Genomic DNA, 21,066 nt, shown 5'->3' on the forward strand with positions numbered 1-21,066 from the left:
TTGGACATTTGAGCGTTATGCTGTCATGGGTATCGTCTAGTTCGGTTTAGAAGAGAGGAGAAGAAGGTTGGTTTCTGTTCAGTTGAATTATTTAACCCTAGATTTACTTTTCAAGGGATTAAAGTGAACTTAACTATTATATTACAATGTGTTCTGCATTGAATTATGTCTGATCATATTAGATCTCTACATAAGCATATGTTAATCCGAGTTGACATGATCAGCCAATTCACAGAAAACTGATGAACCTCATTTTTGATAAATGATTCATCTTTTTTAAAGGTCTCTCATCAAGCAAAATGCCAACGTTTAGGAATTTTTACTATTTTTCTGTTTGGTAATTGCAAATTTTATAAAAAGGCTGCAACCAAAAAGTTGTTTTCATCACTGATTAATCCTGCAGTTAGTTTCTTGATTAATAATTTGGTTCAAAGTCTCGTAACATTGTGCGTCGCAAAAATGCAGAGTTGACATCAAAATGTATTTATTTATATTTTTCATGTTTGACTGTCACAGGGAGCTAAAGGGAATACATGAATACAAACATCTTTTTGTCATAATAATAACGAATAATGCAAATAAATAAGCTACTGTTGAAGTAGTTGCCTATTGATTCATTGACTGATAGTTTTAGCTTGAAATTGAATAATGTGTGATGAAGCTGTGAGCTGTGACCTCAGGACATTTTGAAGACCCATTCATTTGCTGTTTTACTCTCAGCAATGAATCAGTCGAATTGAGAAATAGATTAAAATTGACTGATAATCCAAAAAAACGAAACCAAAAAAGGAAACGCTGGCTAGTTGCAGATGTTTGATACTTTTATTTTATTCTCCTCCGGTTCTCCTCGGATTCTCCTCCACCTTGTTCCCCGGCTTCATTTCTAGGGTTTCTTTCTCAAAGGTGCAGGTCCTGTGATTTGGTTTGTTGATTTATAGAACTCAAGGAGCGGAATAACAATTGATACGAGCAGAATAACAATTGATACGCATGAACGAGAAGAGACAGAGGAGAGGAGTTTTCCCCCAGAGATTGCCTGAGAGGGTGTGTGTGTGTGTGTGTGTGTGTGTGTGTGTGTGTGTGTGTGTGTGTGTGTGTGTGTGTGTGTGTGTGTGTGTGTGTGTGTGTGTGTGTGTGTGTGTGTGTGCGGGTGTGTTTGTAAGTGTGTGTGTGCATGGTCAAATATTAAGTTGTTTACAGGATGCTTATCTTCACCATAACAATCGGTGCTCACGTGAAAGTCATTTTCGTAGAATATCTTCGATGATGCATCTCCTACAGAAGCTGCACTGGAGGAACAGGAAACAGAAAACTAATCCTTCTAGGAGCAGCAGCAGTATCTGTGGACTGATTTACATTTTGATAAGCACCAGTGTGCACAAGTCAGAGGTAAAAGGGCTCATATAGGTGATGTATACAAAGATGCTTGGAACTCGGAGCTGTGGCTCCTCATACACGAAGCAATGAAGGAATATGATTATTTTTCTTTCCCGCCTTGGATTTTGACTGAAAAGTGCCGGTTGCCATGGATCTTATCCGTCAGAGGAGATGGGGAGGGGATCAGGTGCATCTCCCTTCTTTCTTCCCCCCCCCTTGCCGCCGTCCCCCCTCCGCTCTGATAGGCTGAGACAGCCATCATATGTGCAGGGGGGGAAAGTGATGGGCGGAATGGCAGCTTTAATATCGGAGCGATTGCCAGCTGATAAGGCTAACGGCTGTGGAGAGGCGTGAGCATCAGCCCTCCTCCGCAATAAACACTTTCATTTTGTTTGTTTGGAGTGACGGATGGAGGGATGGAAGTGGTGAATAGACGACTTGAGGAGCCCGGGAAGGGGGGGGGGGGGGGGGGGGCTGGGGAGATAGATGGAATGGATGTGGATGTTATTCAATATTAACAGATCAATCAGAGGCTGGTGAAATATGTATTTTGTCAACTGTAAACCCCCGTTAGGCCAAAGAGGGAACATTACAATCATGTGACGGCGGCGGCGGCGGCTGCGCCGCGTTGAAACACAAAATACTTACAGCCTACAGTGGGTGATTTGTCTCCCGACGCTGAATTTATATTGCTCCTAACAATAACAACCCTGTCTTGTATCAGAAAAAATGAATATATATATTCATGACTTAAAGCTCTGATGACTTTATGATAATCATTTCTGAACCGCTATTAGAATCCATGATGAGGACACGACGCCATCGCTTCAGTTTCGCAGCATATGGTGGAGAAAAGCAACGTTTTAATCAAATTATATTTTGCCACCTGATAATTTGTGTTGAGCGCATCTGCTACTGAGCAATTTAAAGGTCACTCGCTTGATGTTTTTTTCCCGTGTTTTCACTCGTTAGCGTCCGTGAAAGAGAACAATGTTTAGAGTCGTTCTGTCGCCTGACGATAGAAACGTTGAGTCCTTGGTGATTTTTTGAAGTTTAACCTCATTTCGTCCTCTTCACCTTTTTGTATTTCTCTAATGCTAAACAGAAACAAGTGGATGGTCTTTAAAAGGAAAACGCTCCTTTTGCAGTAGATGGTCGTCTCGCTGAAATAATTTAGCCATGGAGGCAGAAATTTGTAATAATAATAAATGAACTATATATAGAGCTGCGTTGGATGTGAAACGGACCTACTTTAAAATTCTAATTTAAAGTTTTAATCCTTGAGATTTCAGTCCTGGTGGATTTGGACTTTCTGGCGGTAATATCAGGTTTAATGATACAGCAAAAAACTCAGAGCAGCGACTTTCTTCGAAAAGCAGAAGAGCAACTTGCAAGGTAACGATGACCTAATTACCCGAACGGGAATTAATTGGCTGTTGCTATACAGATGCAAATAGTTTGAATTTTTATAATTTAATGACAATCTTAAGTATTATTACTTAAACTGCTTGTTTTGAAGACTGTAATGATTCCAGAAATCTGTAAACTTCTCACACAGAATCATTATGGGTGTATAAAGATTTTTTTTATAAAGATGTTTCAGGTTGTAATTGCTATTATATTGAATTAGTGATGTTGTTTTCCACCGAAAGACGTTTCTTCACAAACCACTAGTGATCCGCATTCAATGCATTTCTACTGAACAGTCCCAGATCATCTGGAAATTCTCTGCAACAAAACTGTTGCACATATATGGAATTTCAATAGAAAGCACATTGACATGAAGCACATTCGAAAACATGAAAGAAGCCTTTTCTGCTGTACTGTGTTTTTTTCCCCCCACCTCCTCCTCCTCCTCCTCCTCCTCCTTCTGAACTTCTGATGATTTGGCTCAATGTGACTCGGAAACCGCCAAAGATCAAATGAGCAGCCGGGATCAGATCTCGATATTAGACATCAGACCTGGTGGACTCTCACAATGCCTATTAAAACGGCTGGAGGAGCCTCTCTGAAATGAGAGCTGACATCTCTTTTCCACAGTCTGTCAGGAGTATTTGGCGGCTAATTTGAGGCTCACAAAAAACCTGCGTGCGTGCCAGAGAAAGGGAACGAGAGTGAGCTCCGGCGGGAGGTTAATGTAAGGGGCGACCAAAGAGAGATGCTGCAGGCTGTTATCTGTACCGTCGCTGACAGAACAAGGCAATCCATTGGCTGGAGTCTCTCCGCCAAACCCAAGATCCATCCGGTTGCCGGCTTAATGAGCTCGGCAAGTACATTGTATTTACATTTAAAGTGGCTGTTCGGATGGGGGGGGGTGGGGGGTGGGGGGGGGGGCAGCCGTCCGTCCGTTCCCCCAGCAGTGATTGAAGAAGACCTCGGCTTTGATTCACAAGTAAACACTGACCTTCAGGCTACTTTGGTTTCACTCTAAGTCGGTTAATGTCAGCATGTCAGTCAAACCTGGAGCTGCAGCCGCCTTGGTGTGTGTGTGTGTGTGTGTGTGTGTGTGTGTGTGTGTGTGTGTGTGTGTGTGTGTGTGTGTGTGTGTGTGTGTGTGTGTGTGTGTGTGTGTGTGTGTGTGTGTGTGTGTGTGTGTGTGTGTGGTGTGTGTGTTTGTGTGTGTCGGTTCCAGGCTAATCTCTCGTAGCCTTGACTCATGATGTGCTGCGACCCCAGAGGGCGCCTCATTAGGACCAAAAACGTTGCGTGACCTTTTAGCAGCTTTGCATCCACCCCCCCACCCCCCAACCCCCCCCCCCCCCCGACCGCCACCTACACCCTCACCCAGCTGGGCCCAATTACCTCACTCATCATTACCCCTCCCTTAAATAGCACCAGAGCCGAGCAGGTACCGGATCTATCTGTGGAGCCGCCATATACGTCTGCGACTGACTACAGGGGGGGGGGCCCTCTCACTAATGACTGTGGATTTTCTTTTTTCTCCTCCTCCTCCTCCTCCTCTTCCTCTGCCTACTTGTAACTTAAAAGTCTAAGAGTGTATGTTTGACCTTTTCTAGTCTCTCTCGCCAGCGCCCTCATCCTCCGTTTAGCCGCTCTCTCCATCAGAAACCCGCGGGCCGACACCCAAAATATAACACGCCCCCCCCACCCCTCCTCTCGCCGCCTTGTCGATGAGATGATGGGATGATCAGCGTTTGCAGGGATCTGTAATAACCAGAAAGAGAGGGAAGAAGAGGCGACAGAGGAAGAGCAGGAGGAGACGGATGATTATCCTAAAAAGTAGCGTGCTTAATTAGATGGAATGCTGCATACATTGTGGACTGAGTGGAATCATTGGGATAGATTAAAACACTAATTAAACAGGCGCTCGCCGAATTCTGGAGTGCGAGGTTGGGTTCGGCTCTTCAGGGTCATTTGCATAGCCTTCATCTGGGGAAATAGGATTTAAAGGACCTGCTCTCTTCCTCTCCTCAACTCTCACTCTCTCTTTCCCCTATTACCAATCACATTCACATGCTAACAAACTCAATTAAAATCATGCTCATTTTTTTTTGTTGACCCCCTTTCTCTCTATAATTTGGCGTAATCTATTAAGGCCCCCTTTTGATTTTGTTTTTCAATATAACTGTTTCCATCAAAGTGAGGATGGGGCGTCGAGGACAGGGGGAGGGGAGGGGGGAGAGGAGTCGGCAGAATGTCTGATCTTGAATGATGGATATTTAACATTGCCTCACTTTGGCTGGATTTGCATGAGAATATATTTTGTGAACAAAAGCTCGGAAAATAGCATGCCATACTCGATTAGATCAATAGATGTGAGGATCAAACTCGGGTGGTGTATTAATTACGGCGAGAACAAAGGGAGGAGCCGGAGTTATTGTGCGCCGTGCATGTACGAGCACTTCATTCTGCTTTCTTGTAATCTTCAATAGCTCCGGCTCGATGTATGTGGGGGATTACAATGCCTTTTTATTGTTGTGTTTTCAGCCAGTAGTGGATGTTTGGCTCTTGAATGACAACATCCAGCACTTTGTTAAATTCGGGGTTTCCAGAGGACGACGGCTTTTGTGCCACCAACTGTTGGATGGATGAAATTAGAAACAAACATGTATCCACCTCTCAGGATTAAAATCAATAACTTTGGTGATTCCCTGACATCTCATCCTCAGGTCAACATTTCAATTTGTCTTATAATTTTTTGACTAAATACTAGGGATGGGGGAAAAAATCGATTCAGTTACAAATCGCGATTCTTGTGAATGACGATTTTAAATCGCCATGCTGCCTCCCAAATCGATTTTTTAAAAATTAAAACAACATCACCCCAGAGCATGTTGACCAGCTCTTGTTTTTGCACAAGAATCTAAACAAAACCAACCCATTATTTTTGTATCGCCTACTTGCAAACAACAATAGCCTACTTTTTGTTTATTTCAAAGTTTATATTTTAAGTAAACTTTTATTCATTCTATTAATTTACCTTTTATTTATTGTTTAAAAGTAGCCTAAGTGGCATACACTTCTTAATCTGTCAGTTTGTGTGCAGTTGACAGGGGCTATACAATAATAGGGCACATTTTTATTTATTTTCTCTATTGGCTGCCCGGCAGTCATTAAGTTAATGTTAATATTTGAAATAAACTTGTAAAGCTGTAAGTGAATTTGACTGTGTTGTATTTGAAGGTATGATTCAACATTATTCCATGGTCCAGTATTTAAAAAAAAAAAAATAACCAAAAGAAATCCCAGGAAATCGTAATATCGAATCGCAATACATATCGTATCGCCACCTAAGTATTCTGATAGTATCGTATCGGGAGGTCCCTGCCGATTCCCGTCCCTACTAAATACCAGCAAAACAACTATAAAATAGGTATATCTGTAAATATCACTTTTCTACTCTTGATGACGACTTAAAACTCTTCACGGTTCAGTTTTGCCTTCCACTCATTCACACATCACTCATAAACTGCCAGCACAGAATAAACTGTTCAGCATCTTGTCCAAGGGCACTTCTTCACGTGGAATGGATCGAACCGCCGACCTTCTGGTTAGTGGACGACCCGCTCTAACTCCTGAGCCACCCCTCCCATTATTTTCCTCAGTAAACATCTCGCTCGCCGCGACCTCCGTCCTACCAGACACGTTCCGTGTTAAAGGGATAAACAAGTCACTCCTTCCCGCTGTGGCTTGTACTGCAAGGTGAAAGAAACAATGTGAACAGTCACTGTTTATTCTGAGACTCTGAACACAAACCTCCTGTTGTGTGAGTGTGATCTTTGTCATTATGGGCGTGACACCTCACTGAAGTTAGAATTTAAGCCATTCTGTGTTAAAGTAGAGACTCACACAGCCACTAACATGACGTCTATAAACTCAGACTGCTGTCAGCTGGTGGACTATACTGTTGATCGTTCTGCTTCTTCTCTTGATGGAGATTTTCTCTGTGTGTGTCCGTGTGTGTGTGTGTGTGATTGTCTATGACCGGTTTGACATCTGACTCACGCTGCGAGATCCATCGCATCATTCTCACTTTCACCGGCCGCTCGTTTTCTGCCTCGGGAACTGAAAGAATCTGCTACTGTGTCATCCAGCGCTCACACTCATCCCCTCCTCTGCTTTTGTCTCCCTGTGCAGTCCGACAGAAGCAGCAGCTGGAGAAGGAGACAGGCCTGAAGATAGTGGAGATTGGAGTTAGTGATGTAAGTTACACTCACCCAAAATATCTGCTATTCACAGTGAGAGTGGGCGTGCTTGTGATTGTGTGCGTCCTCTGTGTTTTCGAGGCTCCCGGGACAGGAATCACTCGGTGATTTCAACTTGTCCTGGCATCCGTATCGTACCTGCAGCCTCAGTTGTGCAGCCAAACACTAATCTGTGGCAGCAATGAATTCCAAACACGTCCTTTTTTCTTTCGCGTTGGCTTTGATTACCGTTCCACCGCGTTTGTTTCCGTCAGGTCTTTAAGAGCCTTTGTCTCCATGGCAAATAAAACACAACAAGAGAAAAGCCGGGTGCGTTTTGTGGAACTTAAAGTAAGTTCTGATCGTCGCAGCGGTGCAACAATCAGCGGATTATCTTGAGTGCTGTCACTTTGCGGGAAGCCCTGAGGCTCCTGTGACATATTCATTGGAATAAAATTAAGAGTGGAAACATGGAGGACACTCAGGATGATCCAGATGAAAGCAGAGCAAATGTGTATTCATTCAACACTGATAAATATTCATATGTAGCAGAGGTGAGGATCTAATCAAGCACCCATTGAGGCGTCATAGCCCTCCATGCTTTCCTGGTAAATGAGTTTCTCTATGGAAATGAGACAGACAGCCTTAGACCCCTCAGCTGCCCTGATCATGATGCATGCTGGGACCTAAATGGATGTGGCCTGTGCATTGCAGGACAGTTGCTATTGGCAACAAACGTCACACTCTGCAGAGACAAGATCATTTTCCCCGTGTTAGTCTCTTCTATGCCGTCTCCTTTTTGGTGTCAATGCCTTTCTTCGCCCATCTGCCTCCCACTATCCTTTTTTAGCACCACATTTTCTCTCATCTAATTCCACACTGTGTCTTTATCACGTTCTCCTCAATTATCTCTGATTCCCGTTTTCTTTTTCTCTTCCCTTCACTGTGACTTTTGTCCTGTTCTTTGTCCGTCTCTCCTCGCCTTCTTTTCATTCTTTTTTATTCTCACTCCGACTGATTCCTGCGCTTAGCCAGCACTGGTACAGGGCTGTGTTTGTCATATTGGGCCTATTTGTAGATAATTAGCTGCAATAATAGCCTCTCCGCGGGAGCCAGGGTGAGGGAGGGATGGATGGAAAGAGGGAGGGAGGAAAGGAAGAATCTGTCTTCCACCTCATGGGGAGAAAATCTGCGCCAGACTGTGTTTGGAGAAATGCACGTAAAGGAAGCGCGGCATTTACCGCACTACAAATACAGAGTTGGCAAAGAAACCCAGAAAACTCCCTCAGAAGGTGTTTTATGAGCTGCGGCTCTTATGTGGATGTGTTGAATTCACCGGTTTGTATCCAAGAAGTGGAGAGTTGAGGCTAAGTTGTGGAAAATAGTAGCTTTTGACAGGAGAGGCTGTGGAGTGGGCTCTTTAAATGCATTAGTTTAAAAGGTGTTAAACCAAAAGCCTGCTTTCAGTGGATTTGCAGTAAATTGACCACAGTTGTGAGTGAATGCATGAAAAGGGGGTTTGCACAGGATGAGTCTGATTCAGTCTGCAAATCAGAGGCAGAACTAGAAAAATGCTGGGTAAAATCGCTATATGGATCCATAAGAGGCAGAAGGGAGGAATGAATGAAAACTCCTGCTTCCTACCGACAGTGTTCTTTCTCTGAGCTCGTCGTCGTCGTGGTTGGTATCATTAAGTCTTATCACTGACAACTACCCCCCCCCCGTCCTTTTTATTTAAGAGGTGACAAATGACAAAACAGCTCAGGAAGATGTCCAGATAGAGCGAACGTCAATAGCAGTAGATGCGGACGAGGATAAGCAAATGTCAAAGTGGGGGGAAGGAGACATCAATCAATAGGCCGAGCAATATCTACTCCATTATAGATCGCAGGGGCGAGTCGGCTTCCTAAAGAGGAGAAAAACAAGAGAAAAATGACTACTTTGTTTTTCTCAGATAATGCATGTTCGTGTGGGGGGGGATAAGTAATGTCTTCTCTGATTATCATTCTTATTAACAGCTGTTTGCCGAGTGGGGGCTGCGCTGAAAAACTGAGAGGAGGAAAAAAGAAGTGAAGTGGAGAGAGAAATTCTCATCTGACACGACCTTTTGCAGCTTGAGCGCTAACTGGTTACTCTGATTCACACTGAACTGAAGCCATAAATATATATATATGCATTATATATACATACATACATATATTCATGCTATTATCAGTCACTTAGTACTGTCAGTGTGGGAAAGCAACCCAAGCAAATCCCATCACACATCGGGTCGTCGACTAAAGGCACAAAGCTCTGCCTCTCTTGCCACAGCTTCACCACCACAGCCGCCTTTTCTCTCCGGTGCAGGAAGGGGTTAGTGAGTCCCCCCCCACCCCCCACCCCCCACCCCACCCCACCGCCAAGCTGGAGACATCAACCAGGCACCAGGCAGAAGGGCTGCTTTTGCTGGCAGCCATATCCACACAGCATGGCTGGAACCAGTGGGGAGTGCAGAGCAGTGGAAGCAAGGCAATAAAAGGGAGGCTGAGAGAGATGTGCTTTGAAAGGGTCAGATGGTTTTTTTTTGTTGAAGCGATTGCCACGATTAGTCAGTAAAAGACACACAGAGTGCCCTGCTGTCCAAATAGTGACTTATAATGAATCGTTAATGTCTTTAAATCTTACTTCAAGCCGGTGAGGGGACGTTTGAGCTCTAAAATCATTTTCTGAGGTGAAACATCCCTGTGCCAATATTTCCCCGATTAAGGTCTTAATGGCCGTTGGCTTGTTCTGCCACTAACGTGTCACTTCAGCAGGAACGTGCAGAAGCTTTCTTCTTCAGTGAAAACTAAATAACAGTATAAATCAGTTCTGAGATGAGTTGAGGTGGCAAAAACTAAACCCAGACAGCAGCTGAGAAGCCATTGCCTCAGGTATCACAGACTCATATCCCTCCATATTACCTACAGCTAACATGTATATCTGTGAAGGAGAAACCTGTATTTTCCCAGTTTTCCCATTTTCTTCAAGCCAATCATTTAGCTGGAAGGATGCAGCTCCGCATCAGGCCTCTGGGTTCCCTGTGAGTCGGTCTCTGTGTGATTCAGTGGGTGACATTTGACAGCAGTCTCATGTTCGAGATAACTCTGGCAAACTGCTTATGTGAAGAGGCACTCATTAAGCAAAGAATTCCCCGAGCTGCGTGTCAACTGATTATTCAACCACTACATGTAAGTCATGTGTGGCAGGCCGGGAGTCTCTGCACTGTGCATGTGTGAGTTGTTTTTATGGAAATATCTGTGTGGTTGTGTGGTACTATTGGGCTTATGTGTGTATTTTCCTTTCTTCTTTACTGACATGAACAGGAAATCACTGTTTTTTTACATTCGATTCCTGCTGCGTAAAGGAAGTAACAACTTAAGATCATAATCCAGGCACGGCTCAATGGAGAGGAATTGTGGGAGAATGCCACCGTCATGTGATCAACGAAAGCTTGCATTACATTTCTAATCAAAGGACTTGGTGCGGAGGCACAGAGGCAAAACTCGTCTCAGAGAAAGGTCAAATGTAATGATGACCTCTCACAGTGGATTTGAAGGCTTTCTTTCCAATATCCTGTACGGTCATTAATGCAAGGGCACATCTATTTCTCTGGAAACATAGTATATCAGGTCTGGAGTATTATTGTATGAGATAGATTTAAATTCCATTTGCTGGTGGCATGAAGGAAATGTTCTGTGAGTCCAACATTTAAAACCCATTTGGTCAAAAATAGGGTCTTTAAAGCCTGAGTTTTTTCTCACAAACTGTCTGAAACTCAAATATTTTCATTTTGCAATGATACAAAACATGAGACAACTAGAAAATCTATCATCTGACCCAAAACCTAAACCTCAGAATTAATAATTACTAAAATGACTGAGCAATCGGTGCAGCTCTTATTCTCCTTATTCTCATTTCAATGTCAAGCTCAAATGCAAAGGGAACTCGAGCTCCAGCTGCACATTACAATATATTCAGTGGGATCCAGTCCTTTCTGGTTCAGTCACTGGGGTGATGGCGGAACCCTTCTTTCACATGAATATTTATTTCCATATTTTTGATATGATACGCGCCGTTACCAGGCAGCATCAGTGCATTTTGCTCTCCTTTAATCAAACAGAGTCTGAAGACTGTCGCACACGCCACATAACAACAAATTCCATGTGCAACCATCAGCGAATGCAATTGCTTCCAGCAAATGGAACAAATAATTTCAGAGGGGACTTCAAAGTAAAGCTATGCTGACCATTTCCCCGCCAGAGAGAGGAGACACATGCTCGAGCTGAAAATAAATAAATTACTGTGATAAGAGCTTTACAAATTGATCTTGTACCGGCATGTGTATATGCTCTCCTCGTGTTGGTTCTTGAAAGCTCGGGAATCACAAGATGAGGAAAATACATTTTTATGTTAATTTCAGGATATTTTTTCTTCTTCTTCTTCTTCTCGCTGTAGCGTTGCTCCTCAGAGGAAACGACGAGGTTGATGTTTCGCCCGGCCCTGTGTTGTGTAGTGTTGTGTTGTGTAGTGTTGTGCAGTGCGTACATGCGCCCGTGCAGCAGCCAGTCAATTCCACATTGGCCCTCAATTGCCGTCTCCACATCGACAACATTTCCAATCTGCTTCAGACGCTGTCATAAATCCAAACAATAAAAGAATTGCCGCCTATAAAAATTTCACCAGTGTGGAGGACGGCCGGTCTGGCTGCTTTAAAAGTGGCTAAAATGCCATTACTGTGGCAGATCTGGATGTGAAATGTCATATTGGAGCAGCCCCACTGTGCCTGCAGCCGTGAGTAACACTGCCTCTTTGGAGACTCCAGCTGCCTCCCACAGATGAAAGACCATCCAGCAGCTCCGTTCCTCAGCAACCTTTTACCATCACCTGACCTTTGGACGGCAGAAACGCCTTTGATACCGCGCCATGCAGTTTGGTATTTGCCTCTCTCTCTCTGTATCGTGACGCCCGCTCTCTCCTGGGTGAGGGTGGACTTGTCTGTTTTTAATGAGTGTCAGAATGTAAAGTGTTTACTCTCCTACCTTTCGCTTCTTTATGTTCCCGTCGCCTTTGTCGAGGAGGAGGTGCGGTTACGGTGCGTGGTCGACAACCGGTATTTTTTACTCAGTTCTTCAACCTTTTGTATGAGGCATTAAACAAGAGATATTTTTCAATGTGCTTCCTCTCATCCTTGAAAACAAAAACCTCGAGGCCAAAGTGGCCTTGCAGATGTTTTGGAGGTTTACTCCACTTACACAGTTACACAATTAATCAAAGCATGATATTCTTTTTCTCTTTAGTCGCTTCTCCCATTTCCACACAAAAACTCAAGTAGATTCTTTGTTTCAATCCTGTCCATCTAACCCTAACTGTGGAGGTTTGTCTATAAAATTGAAATAGTGAAGACGATAGTAAAAGATAAGTGAATCAGGGCGGATTCCACTGTTCCTCACAACGAGAAGGTCCTTGGTTTGAAACTACGTGCCAGCCAAGGGTTAAGTAAACAGGTAGGTTAGGTATTAAAAAGCATGAATGGTTGTTTTGTCTTTATAAAACTTCACGATAGACTGGCGTGCTGCTCAAAGTGTTCAAACCCGGCCTCTCCTCCAGTGTCAGACGACTTCAGCCCCACTCTGCAACTTTCAAGGATGTTGAAACTGCAGAAGTTTTGAATCCACTGTCCTCTGCAGCAGATTTATTCCTTTAAACGTCAGTAGACATTTGTCAGTTCAACTTTGTCTGCATGCAGCCTCAAAAAACAGATGTTTACTGTTGATGGTTATATTTTCGAGGGAAAGAAGTATTGTTTCTGTTAGCAGAGTAGTTTCTGAGTTTGCAGTTATCCACAGTGTGAATAAACAAAGTAGCTCCGGTGACATTGTTGTGGGTGCAGGTCGACCAGCTCGCTGTATTTTAAAAGGAAATAGGAACTGACTGGAAACCCTGCTGCTTCCCCTCCATCTTCACCACAGTAAATTCCCTATAGCGATCAATGAATTCACCTCCCCCTGCTGCCACACAGCTCCGGATTTCTGTGCTACTGTTAAATGCTTTTAGTGCCTTGACTGTCACAGGAGCTGTGTGCATCCTCAAATGAAGACTGCATCTATAAAATAAGGGAAAATGTCAGTCTTTAAAAACTATTTTCAGTATTTATCGCCTTCAAAACCCTGCCTCCATTTCTTACAGTTGCTATATCCATCAAGTTTTCTCTCTCGGTAACTAATTTGCCAAATTTTCTGATTAAAATAATTTTTATCTGAAGCGAAACCTTTCATTTCCGATAACTTAACATCAAGTTTAGTCTCAAAGTCAAAGGGCTGCTCCAAAGTCAAAATCAATGAGGAAGGCATGTAGACAAAAATAATCAATTCAAAGTTAATCAGTCCTAGTTCTATACAGTATATTATAAGGACAAATATAGGATCAAAATATTTTTTCATTCTGACGTAATCCTGCCTCTGATTTATTGTAGTTCCAGACACTATGTTTTCACTTTTCACACTCTCAGGGCAAGGGCTTCAGGATTGGGATCAACAAATGTGTAAATTTAATAAAGTCTTCGCTTGCATGTTTGTCTGCTGGAGCGAAAACTTCCTCAAATCCAACAAAGCGGGAAAGAAATGCTAACGTTAGCCTTCGCCATGATATAATCTATAGGTTCAGCAAATATCAGTTAGTGGCTCATATAAGTGCCATCATGTGTTTCTTGGATTTTGACTTTTAACCAAGTGTGGAAGTCATATTGTGCAGCTGCCACAGTTGAAAAAAGGCCTGTAATCTTTGCATAACGTAACTCAGATCAACATAGATCAACGTGCATCGTCCGCCATGTGCACATCCGGGCGAGTTCCTTGCACACGATGCCACACTTGTTTGAACTGCAGCTCTGCCTGTTTGTGATCATTCGTCTGACGGCCGTCTGGCAGCTGCAGGAGCCGGGTTGAGAGCTGGAGGCCCGGGGGAGGCCGAGGGGGGGGGGGGACCTGCGGTGTCCACAGCTGGATAGCATGGCAGAGGTTTTAAATGTCAGCGTTGAAGGGGGATGCGGCTGCCATTTGGCCTGACAAGCTGCATGCCAAGAGACTGGCAGCGGGATGCAGGGGCAGCATGCTCCCGGTCCCGGCCTCGGAGCTCTCACCTTCTGCCATTTATCATGCGGCTTCTTGCCTAGCGCATCTGGCACCTTAGCATTAGCAGGAGAAGCTTGTAGCTGCAGGCTAACCAGTGGCCTATGGTGAGGTTTTTTTAACATCGCAACAAAAATTTGGTCACTTTTATTTGCTTTGACACTTTTGGTTTTCGTGTTTCTTACGGTTCAGTTTTCTCAGAAAAGCAGCAAAAGTATATCAAAGACGTGGAGGAGTTCTTAAAAGTTCAGTTGAGACAAGCGCTGGGCAGATAAATGTATAAATTAAATCTCAAAATAGTGAAAAATCAAAGCATTAAACAATTATCTCTTAAGATGTTCAATAAAAGATGCAGTTTTCGGGAATATAATCAAATGTTGATGTTGATGAATAAAATCGTCATAGCTGTCTCTTTAACGCCACATTCCTAGTTTGTGGCTGATTGAAGCAGCAGATTAATTATTGCTCAGTGGGCACCGACTACAGAAACCACTTTACTCTCAGTAAATTAAATGTAATCAGCTGCCATATCATCTTTTATTGACTTTAATTGACTGTAATTGTGAATCCTGCTGTAACTGCTAGTTACTTTCTGCATGGCAAGGTCAACTAAATTGCCTGATGAGCTGTTATGGTCTTTTATACGATGACCTTGACTCGAGAGGGGGCATGAATATCTTCCGCCCGTGGTGATAAAGCGCAGGAATGAAACTAGAGTGTTCAGAGGCAAAGTGGCTTTTTATCTGCCGCTCGGGTTCACGGCTTTAAAATGCTTTTCTCTAATGACCTGACAATATTTACACCTGACATTTAAGTGACAAACATTCTGTATATTACGCCCGTGAAAGGCAACATATGACAAGATTTCAGCGCATTATTCAAAATGGGTGTAGTAGTATTAAAATAGTATGTTTAATACATGTAAATATAATATGCATGCATGGGTAATAATACATGTCTGCATTTTTCTACTTTGTCAACTATTTGTCTTGAAACTGTAAACTTTTTCTTTACTGAAGAAGTTATGTTAATAAAAAACTTTAAATATCCATGTTTATAGATAAATGACGTCCAGAACATGAATTTGAATCAAAACTAACGAGGAAACTTGCAGAACTTTAGACTATGATTTTTCCTCTACTCTGATCTGCACCTGCTATATAATTTTGTCTAATAACCTTTACTCTGACAGCATCGATAACTAAAACTAATTAGGCCCTTTAGCCACAAACTGGAGATATTTATTTAATGTGTTTGCAGTAATATAAGTCGTTTTTCAACCTAATATATGATGCAATCAATTTAAAAAAGCGGTGGCGAAGATCAGTCACTGTTTTTGTGCTCTGTACTGGCGAATTGTCTCATTGTGATGTTTCTTTACATATCCCAGTCATGTCCGTGTGCATGTGGCTGCAGACGTGTTCCCATTCGCAGACATGCTTGTCCTGTTTGCAGCGAATGCACGGATGCATCTCATATCCGGCGCGGTGCAGCTGGATACCTGCATTGGAAATAGGATTATCAGCTCATAACCAGGAGCTGCTGCAAGTGCATCAGGCTGGAATCCCACGCACAGACAGACATGACAAATAGAGCACAATTACACCCATGCAGCTTTGGAGCATTTTCAATAACAGCGCTGTTTATCACCTGGATTTGTCTTCCGCCGTTTTCATCCACTCCAAACACATTTTTGTATCTTATCCAGAAAATGAACGATGTTTGTTTCAGGAGGAGAATAATTCATAAAATGTGCCATTATTCCGTGTCTGATCAACAAGGAGCACTAATAGAAGGAATTACACTTCATTATTGGACACAACAAAAGGCAAAAGGATCTTGGCGAGTCAGGTCCATAAACACACGCAATCCAATGTCAGTCACTGTTCATTACATTGTTCACTTTGAAGAAGGAGGAAAAGAAAAGACATCACCACAGCGTCTCAAAGAGCCATACAGTGTAATTATGTTTGTGGGTGAAAATAGGCTAGATTGATTATATGCATTTACAATAATGAGCTGTCAAAGTATTATTACGTTACAGAGCCGTCACAATCTTTGACATAAATCAGAATTAATTCTGCCTTCGGAATTTCTGATCAGCCGTACTGTGTGCTGTTGTCGGGGGGGTGGGGCGGGGGGGGGGGGGGGGGGGGTGTGAAGCGACAGGAGATGTGAGTGGCGAACCGGCGGCTGATACCCGGCTACAGCTGTGGCGGCCGCTCTCATTAGGGATTCACAGAGGTTCCTTCTGATGAGCGGCGCTGCGTGGCTTGGCTCGGGGGGGCAGACTCCTCTTACAAAACTGCTGGAGCCGGGAGACAGACAGACAGAGAGACAGACAGACAGACAGAGAGACAGACAGGGAGACAGACAGACAGACAGACAGACAGACAGACAGACAGACAGACAGACAGACAGACAGACAGACAGACAGACAGACAGACAGACAGACAGACAGACAGACAGACAGACAGACAGACAGACAGGGAGACACGCATGGCGGCCGTGTGGCGTTGGGCGGGCGGGGGTGTCTGCTCTGTTCATGCAGAGGATTGTTTTGCAGCGCGAGCCCCCCGACTCCTCCCCCCCCCCTGGCTGATTGGTGTGGCTTCATTAGCAGGGGCTGCGGCTCCTCCGATTAGCAGTAATTAAAGAGAGAAATCAGAGCGCTCGCCTCCAGTCCAGACTCAGCCAGCGCCTGTCAGGCCAGATCGCCACGGAACAGATCGAGCGTCGTTGGCCGCCCGCCACTCCACCGTCCCCTCAGTGTGAGTGTGGAGGAGAGAGAGGTCTGGGGTGCCAAGTTACCCCCCCCCCCCCCCCCCCCCCCCCCCCCACGCTGGACCCCCGTTGTCATGGCGATAGCAGGGGGGGAAAATGTTTAATGAAGACACTGATGAGAATTTATGAGGCAGCGGCCGTGTGCGTTTGCAGGGATGCGACCCTTAGCCTATCACGCGCCGCCTCCTGTGGTTCTACATCTATATCTTCACTTACACAAGCCGGAGCTGATCACCGGGGCGTATGCTGCGGCAGGTGGCCTCCATGTGCCGCGGCTCCACCGGCACCGAGGTACAGTGGGAGACACATGGCGCCGGTTGTCCAATCAAGTGGATCCAAATCGATCAGAAATTAGATTGTTTTCATTTTGACTAAAGTGGATGAATTAGTGCCTAAGTCTTGAGAGTTATTCTAATGGGGGCAATTTAAATCCAAATTGAAGTCCTGTGTGGTTCAGGTTAAATTGAATTATGTTTTTTTCACACGTGTCCTTCATGTTGGGAAACTTGTTCCTGGTTTAGGTTTTTGTTTCAAGTGCCATTACAACTAGTTGCTGTTCCATTAAACAGACAGCCCTTGAGAAGACACCAAATTTCATTCAATTGAAGTCGCTGCTGACTTTAGTGAGAACTAGTGTTGCAAAGGGGTGGAAAGTTTCCGGTAAATTTAGATGCACAGATAACTCCCAGCATCCTTCACTCTACAGCAGGGCTATTGAGGCCTGCTGTAGAGTGCAGGACTAGTCAGGTAAGTTTCCATGATATTACTGGGGAAAATATATTAGCATGCTGATTGAGGATTGTTCATCTGTTCATCTAGCCTATTTCCATTCATTTATCCATCAATTGTAAAATATGAGTACAGAAGATTCCAATTGTTTGGCTAACTATTTATATCTCTAGCATTGCATTAGTGTTTTTTTACAAACTTTTTTCTCATCTTATTCTACAGAACAATGCCACGTGCACTCTCATGTGTGGAGACATTTCACCCCATCCAATGTAGAAGGAAAGGCTGTGTACATTTGCAAATACTGTGAAAAGACCTATGTTAAGAATGACACAAAGATGCAGAAGCATATAGTCAAGTGCCCAAAGTTTCCTCAGGGCTCAAATCAGCCTATAACAAAACAAAATATTTATATTTATGTCTGTATATGACAAGGTAAATACAGTTAGTATAAATTACCCACAACATTTCCAGTTTATTCCCGTTAATTTCTGTTAATTCCCGTTTTTTTCCCGTTAATTCCCGTTAATTCCCGTATATTCCCGTTAATTCCCATGGAAAGTTTCCAACTTTGAATATTCCCGGAATTTTGCAACCCTAGTGAGAACACAAGTGGAACGGCAGTCTGGGGCGTGAGTATATTTATATGTCAGGATGTAGTCACAGATGAATCTGTGCAGAAACACTGGGCAGATGTGCATCTTCTCATGTTGCATAGGGGACCATGTATTTGAAATGAGTTTCAACCAATGCAGGGTCAATCATAAATCATTGATCTGAACTTACGGGGTCATATTTCTGAAACTCTGGCCACGACTCGGTCCAGAGACATGTCCAGCTACACACTGACCCTTATCTATGATCTGCACTACCGGCAAATATGAATCAGAATCAGGAATGTCAACAACCACACATCACAAAGCATGTAATAAATGTGGAAGTAGGCAAGAAAGACGAAAATCAATTCAGACGTGCTGGTCTTTTCATAAAGGCACCAAGTGTAATACATACTGAATGTGATTTAAAAATTGCATGTGGTGGTTTTTTCCGGGGTTTTTTTTCTCACTTCAGAAAGGTTCATTTTATTTAGGAATCAGCAGCGTGGAAGCACAAGGTAAATTGAAATGCTTCTTCAAGCCTCCAGACCGAGTCTCTTTAAAGGGACTCTTACCTTTGTTGCATTTTTACACTTTTTTTGGATAAGGTTAAATTGGTATTAATAAGGTAATGACACTCTAAAATGCAAGACAGACCCACCAGGAGTAAAAACAAACAATTATTTCACTCTCATAATATTTAGTGAAAACTTCAACCAATAAAATTCTTCGGACCGAAGGACCTTATTGGCCGACAGACCTGTCTGTTTGCTGCATGGACATGCAGGTTTTCCGTCTGCTTCTTGTGGCGCATTTGGGCCCGCGTCATCAATGTATATAACTTACCAATGCTTCTGAATCCGAATCCATTGCTTTGGTAAACAAAAACTCACGTGCGTGCGCGGAGGCAGTTGTTTGTAAGTCTGCTTGTAAATAAAGTTTCTTCAAAAAAACACCGCGGATGGGAACGAGGGGGTGGGGCATTGGAGGAAGGCGGGATGATTTGAATGTGCTGTAATTCTCAAATGCAACAAAGGTAAGAGTCCCTTTAAGCACCCTGCTACTTTCACTATACTCTCTATAATAATTGATAATTGCAAAAAATTGCTAACACAGTAGCTGGTGCCGGAAGAAGCCTCCAACCACCAATTGAAAGACCAGAATTCAGCCCCTTACAGTAAAGATCATCGCCTGATCACTGATCTTACTTTGTAGTCTTCTCATAGCAATACTAGCAACTCTGGTTGGTTTGTCTATATTTAATCCTTGTCTATAACCACATAAATACTATATATTTATATATACAAATACATAAACATAGTATTTTATTGCACTTGTCTTATCTTAGATCCATCTGGATTTGAGAGGATTGTATAAATATTGTCCATCTTTGGTGTATTACCTCATCTTTCTGCCCCAAGGGAAACTTAAAGGGATAGTTCACCCAAAAATGAAAATCCACTCATTATTTTCTCACCACTGTGCCGATGGAGGAGCGGGTGAAGTGTTTGAGTCCGAAATAAACACTTCTGGAGTCTCAGGGGTAAACAGTGTTGCAGCCGAATCCATTACAAATGTAGTTAATGTTGACCACTTCTTCTTTACACCATGTTTTTAGCCTAAATGTCCTCTGATGACCTCCTCTGAAGCTGCATTTGCACATGTTTGGGTGAACTATCCCTTTAACTGTCATAAAATCCAGTTCACCTCTGCCTCATTCTGGGGTTTCGTTGGATTTTGAGCTGTTCAAATGCAGCTGATCCACACTGTGGCTGCAGCTGTGGATGAGCACAGTGACTCCGAGGCTTCTCAGGTGAGGACCCAGGTGTGGGGGGGGGGACACATCCTATTGAACCCGTGAAGTCACTCTGTGCTCTCCTCTGAACGCCACTCTTTGTTCCTGTTCTGTCAGTTTCAGTATCAGACTCTCCCAGCCCACTAGGTCTCCTGTGACCGGGGTTTCAATTATGAATGCTACCTTTGACTACCTCTGTTATTCCGCGGCAGCCCACATATCCCTGCCTGCCACCACTCATGTGTGACTTGATGTATTGTCTCACTGTTTTCCCCTCTTTCAAAATTAATTGCAGTTTTATCTCCCCCCAAGATAAAAAAGCCTGCTGAGAACATAATAGTCTAAAAAAGAAGTGTGGATTCTATTTTGACAAAACAATTAAAACCTCTGTGTTTTCCTCACTGTTTTGGGACAGATTTTTAGTGGCAGCTCTTTTATCTCCGAAGACAATAGAGTGAAGTATTACCTTCAATTACCTGTCGTGATTGGCTCGTGTTCGTGACCTCACTCCGGACACCGGCCATTTTGTTCTGCATCTTCTCTCGACTCCTCTTCTTTATCATGCCATCCCTCCTCAAAGAACTGAAAAGGTGTCATCTTGAAAGTTAATTCCTGTCATTGCGATTTATGTAAATTTGTGTTGATTTTTAGTTTAATTTTCAGGCGTGTGAGCAATTTTTTTTAAAACTTGGTTAAATTAATTTTGCCTGACATTTTTGCAATCATGAACCTTACCCCTGTCAGACGTATTGTTAATGTCAACACAGCTGCAGGTGGAGAGGATCATTACCGTCATGTCAAACCATTTGGGATTTAAAGGCCTTTACACTCTCGGGGGGGGGAATGGTAATATTTGAGAATGTTTTGTACGTGACGTCAAAAGTGCAAAGACGGCAGCAGTACGATCTAGGTGATTACTGATTATGAAATAATGCTAGTGATGTTTTTGCTATTGTGTGAGCACCTCAATTGTACGAATTTTAGTTTTC

At 43.4% G+C, this 21,066-nt stretch overlaps 1 protein-coding gene across 1 annotated transcript in view; it reads left to right on the forward strand.

Moving 5' to 3' along the window:
- The window catches only part of ptprn2 (protein tyrosine phosphatase receptor type N2), a 127,022-nt gene that overhangs the window by 72,138 nt on the left and 33,818 nt on the right, over nucleotides 1–21,066 (forward strand). The window contains exon 17 of the mRNA XM_061094287.1: nucleotides 6,976–7,040. Coding sequence (XP_060950270.1) covers nucleotides 6,976–7,040 — 65 coding nt within the window. The remainder of the gene's footprint in view (nucleotides 1–6,975; nucleotides 7,041–21,066) is intronic.

Source organism: Limanda limanda, chromosome 20 (genome assembly GCF_963576545.1).
Source record: "Limanda limanda chromosome 20, fLimLim1.1, whole genome shotgun sequence".
In the NCBI taxonomy this organism is placed as follows: domain Eukaryota; kingdom Metazoa; phylum Chordata; class Actinopteri; order Pleuronectiformes; family Pleuronectidae; genus Limanda; species Limanda limanda.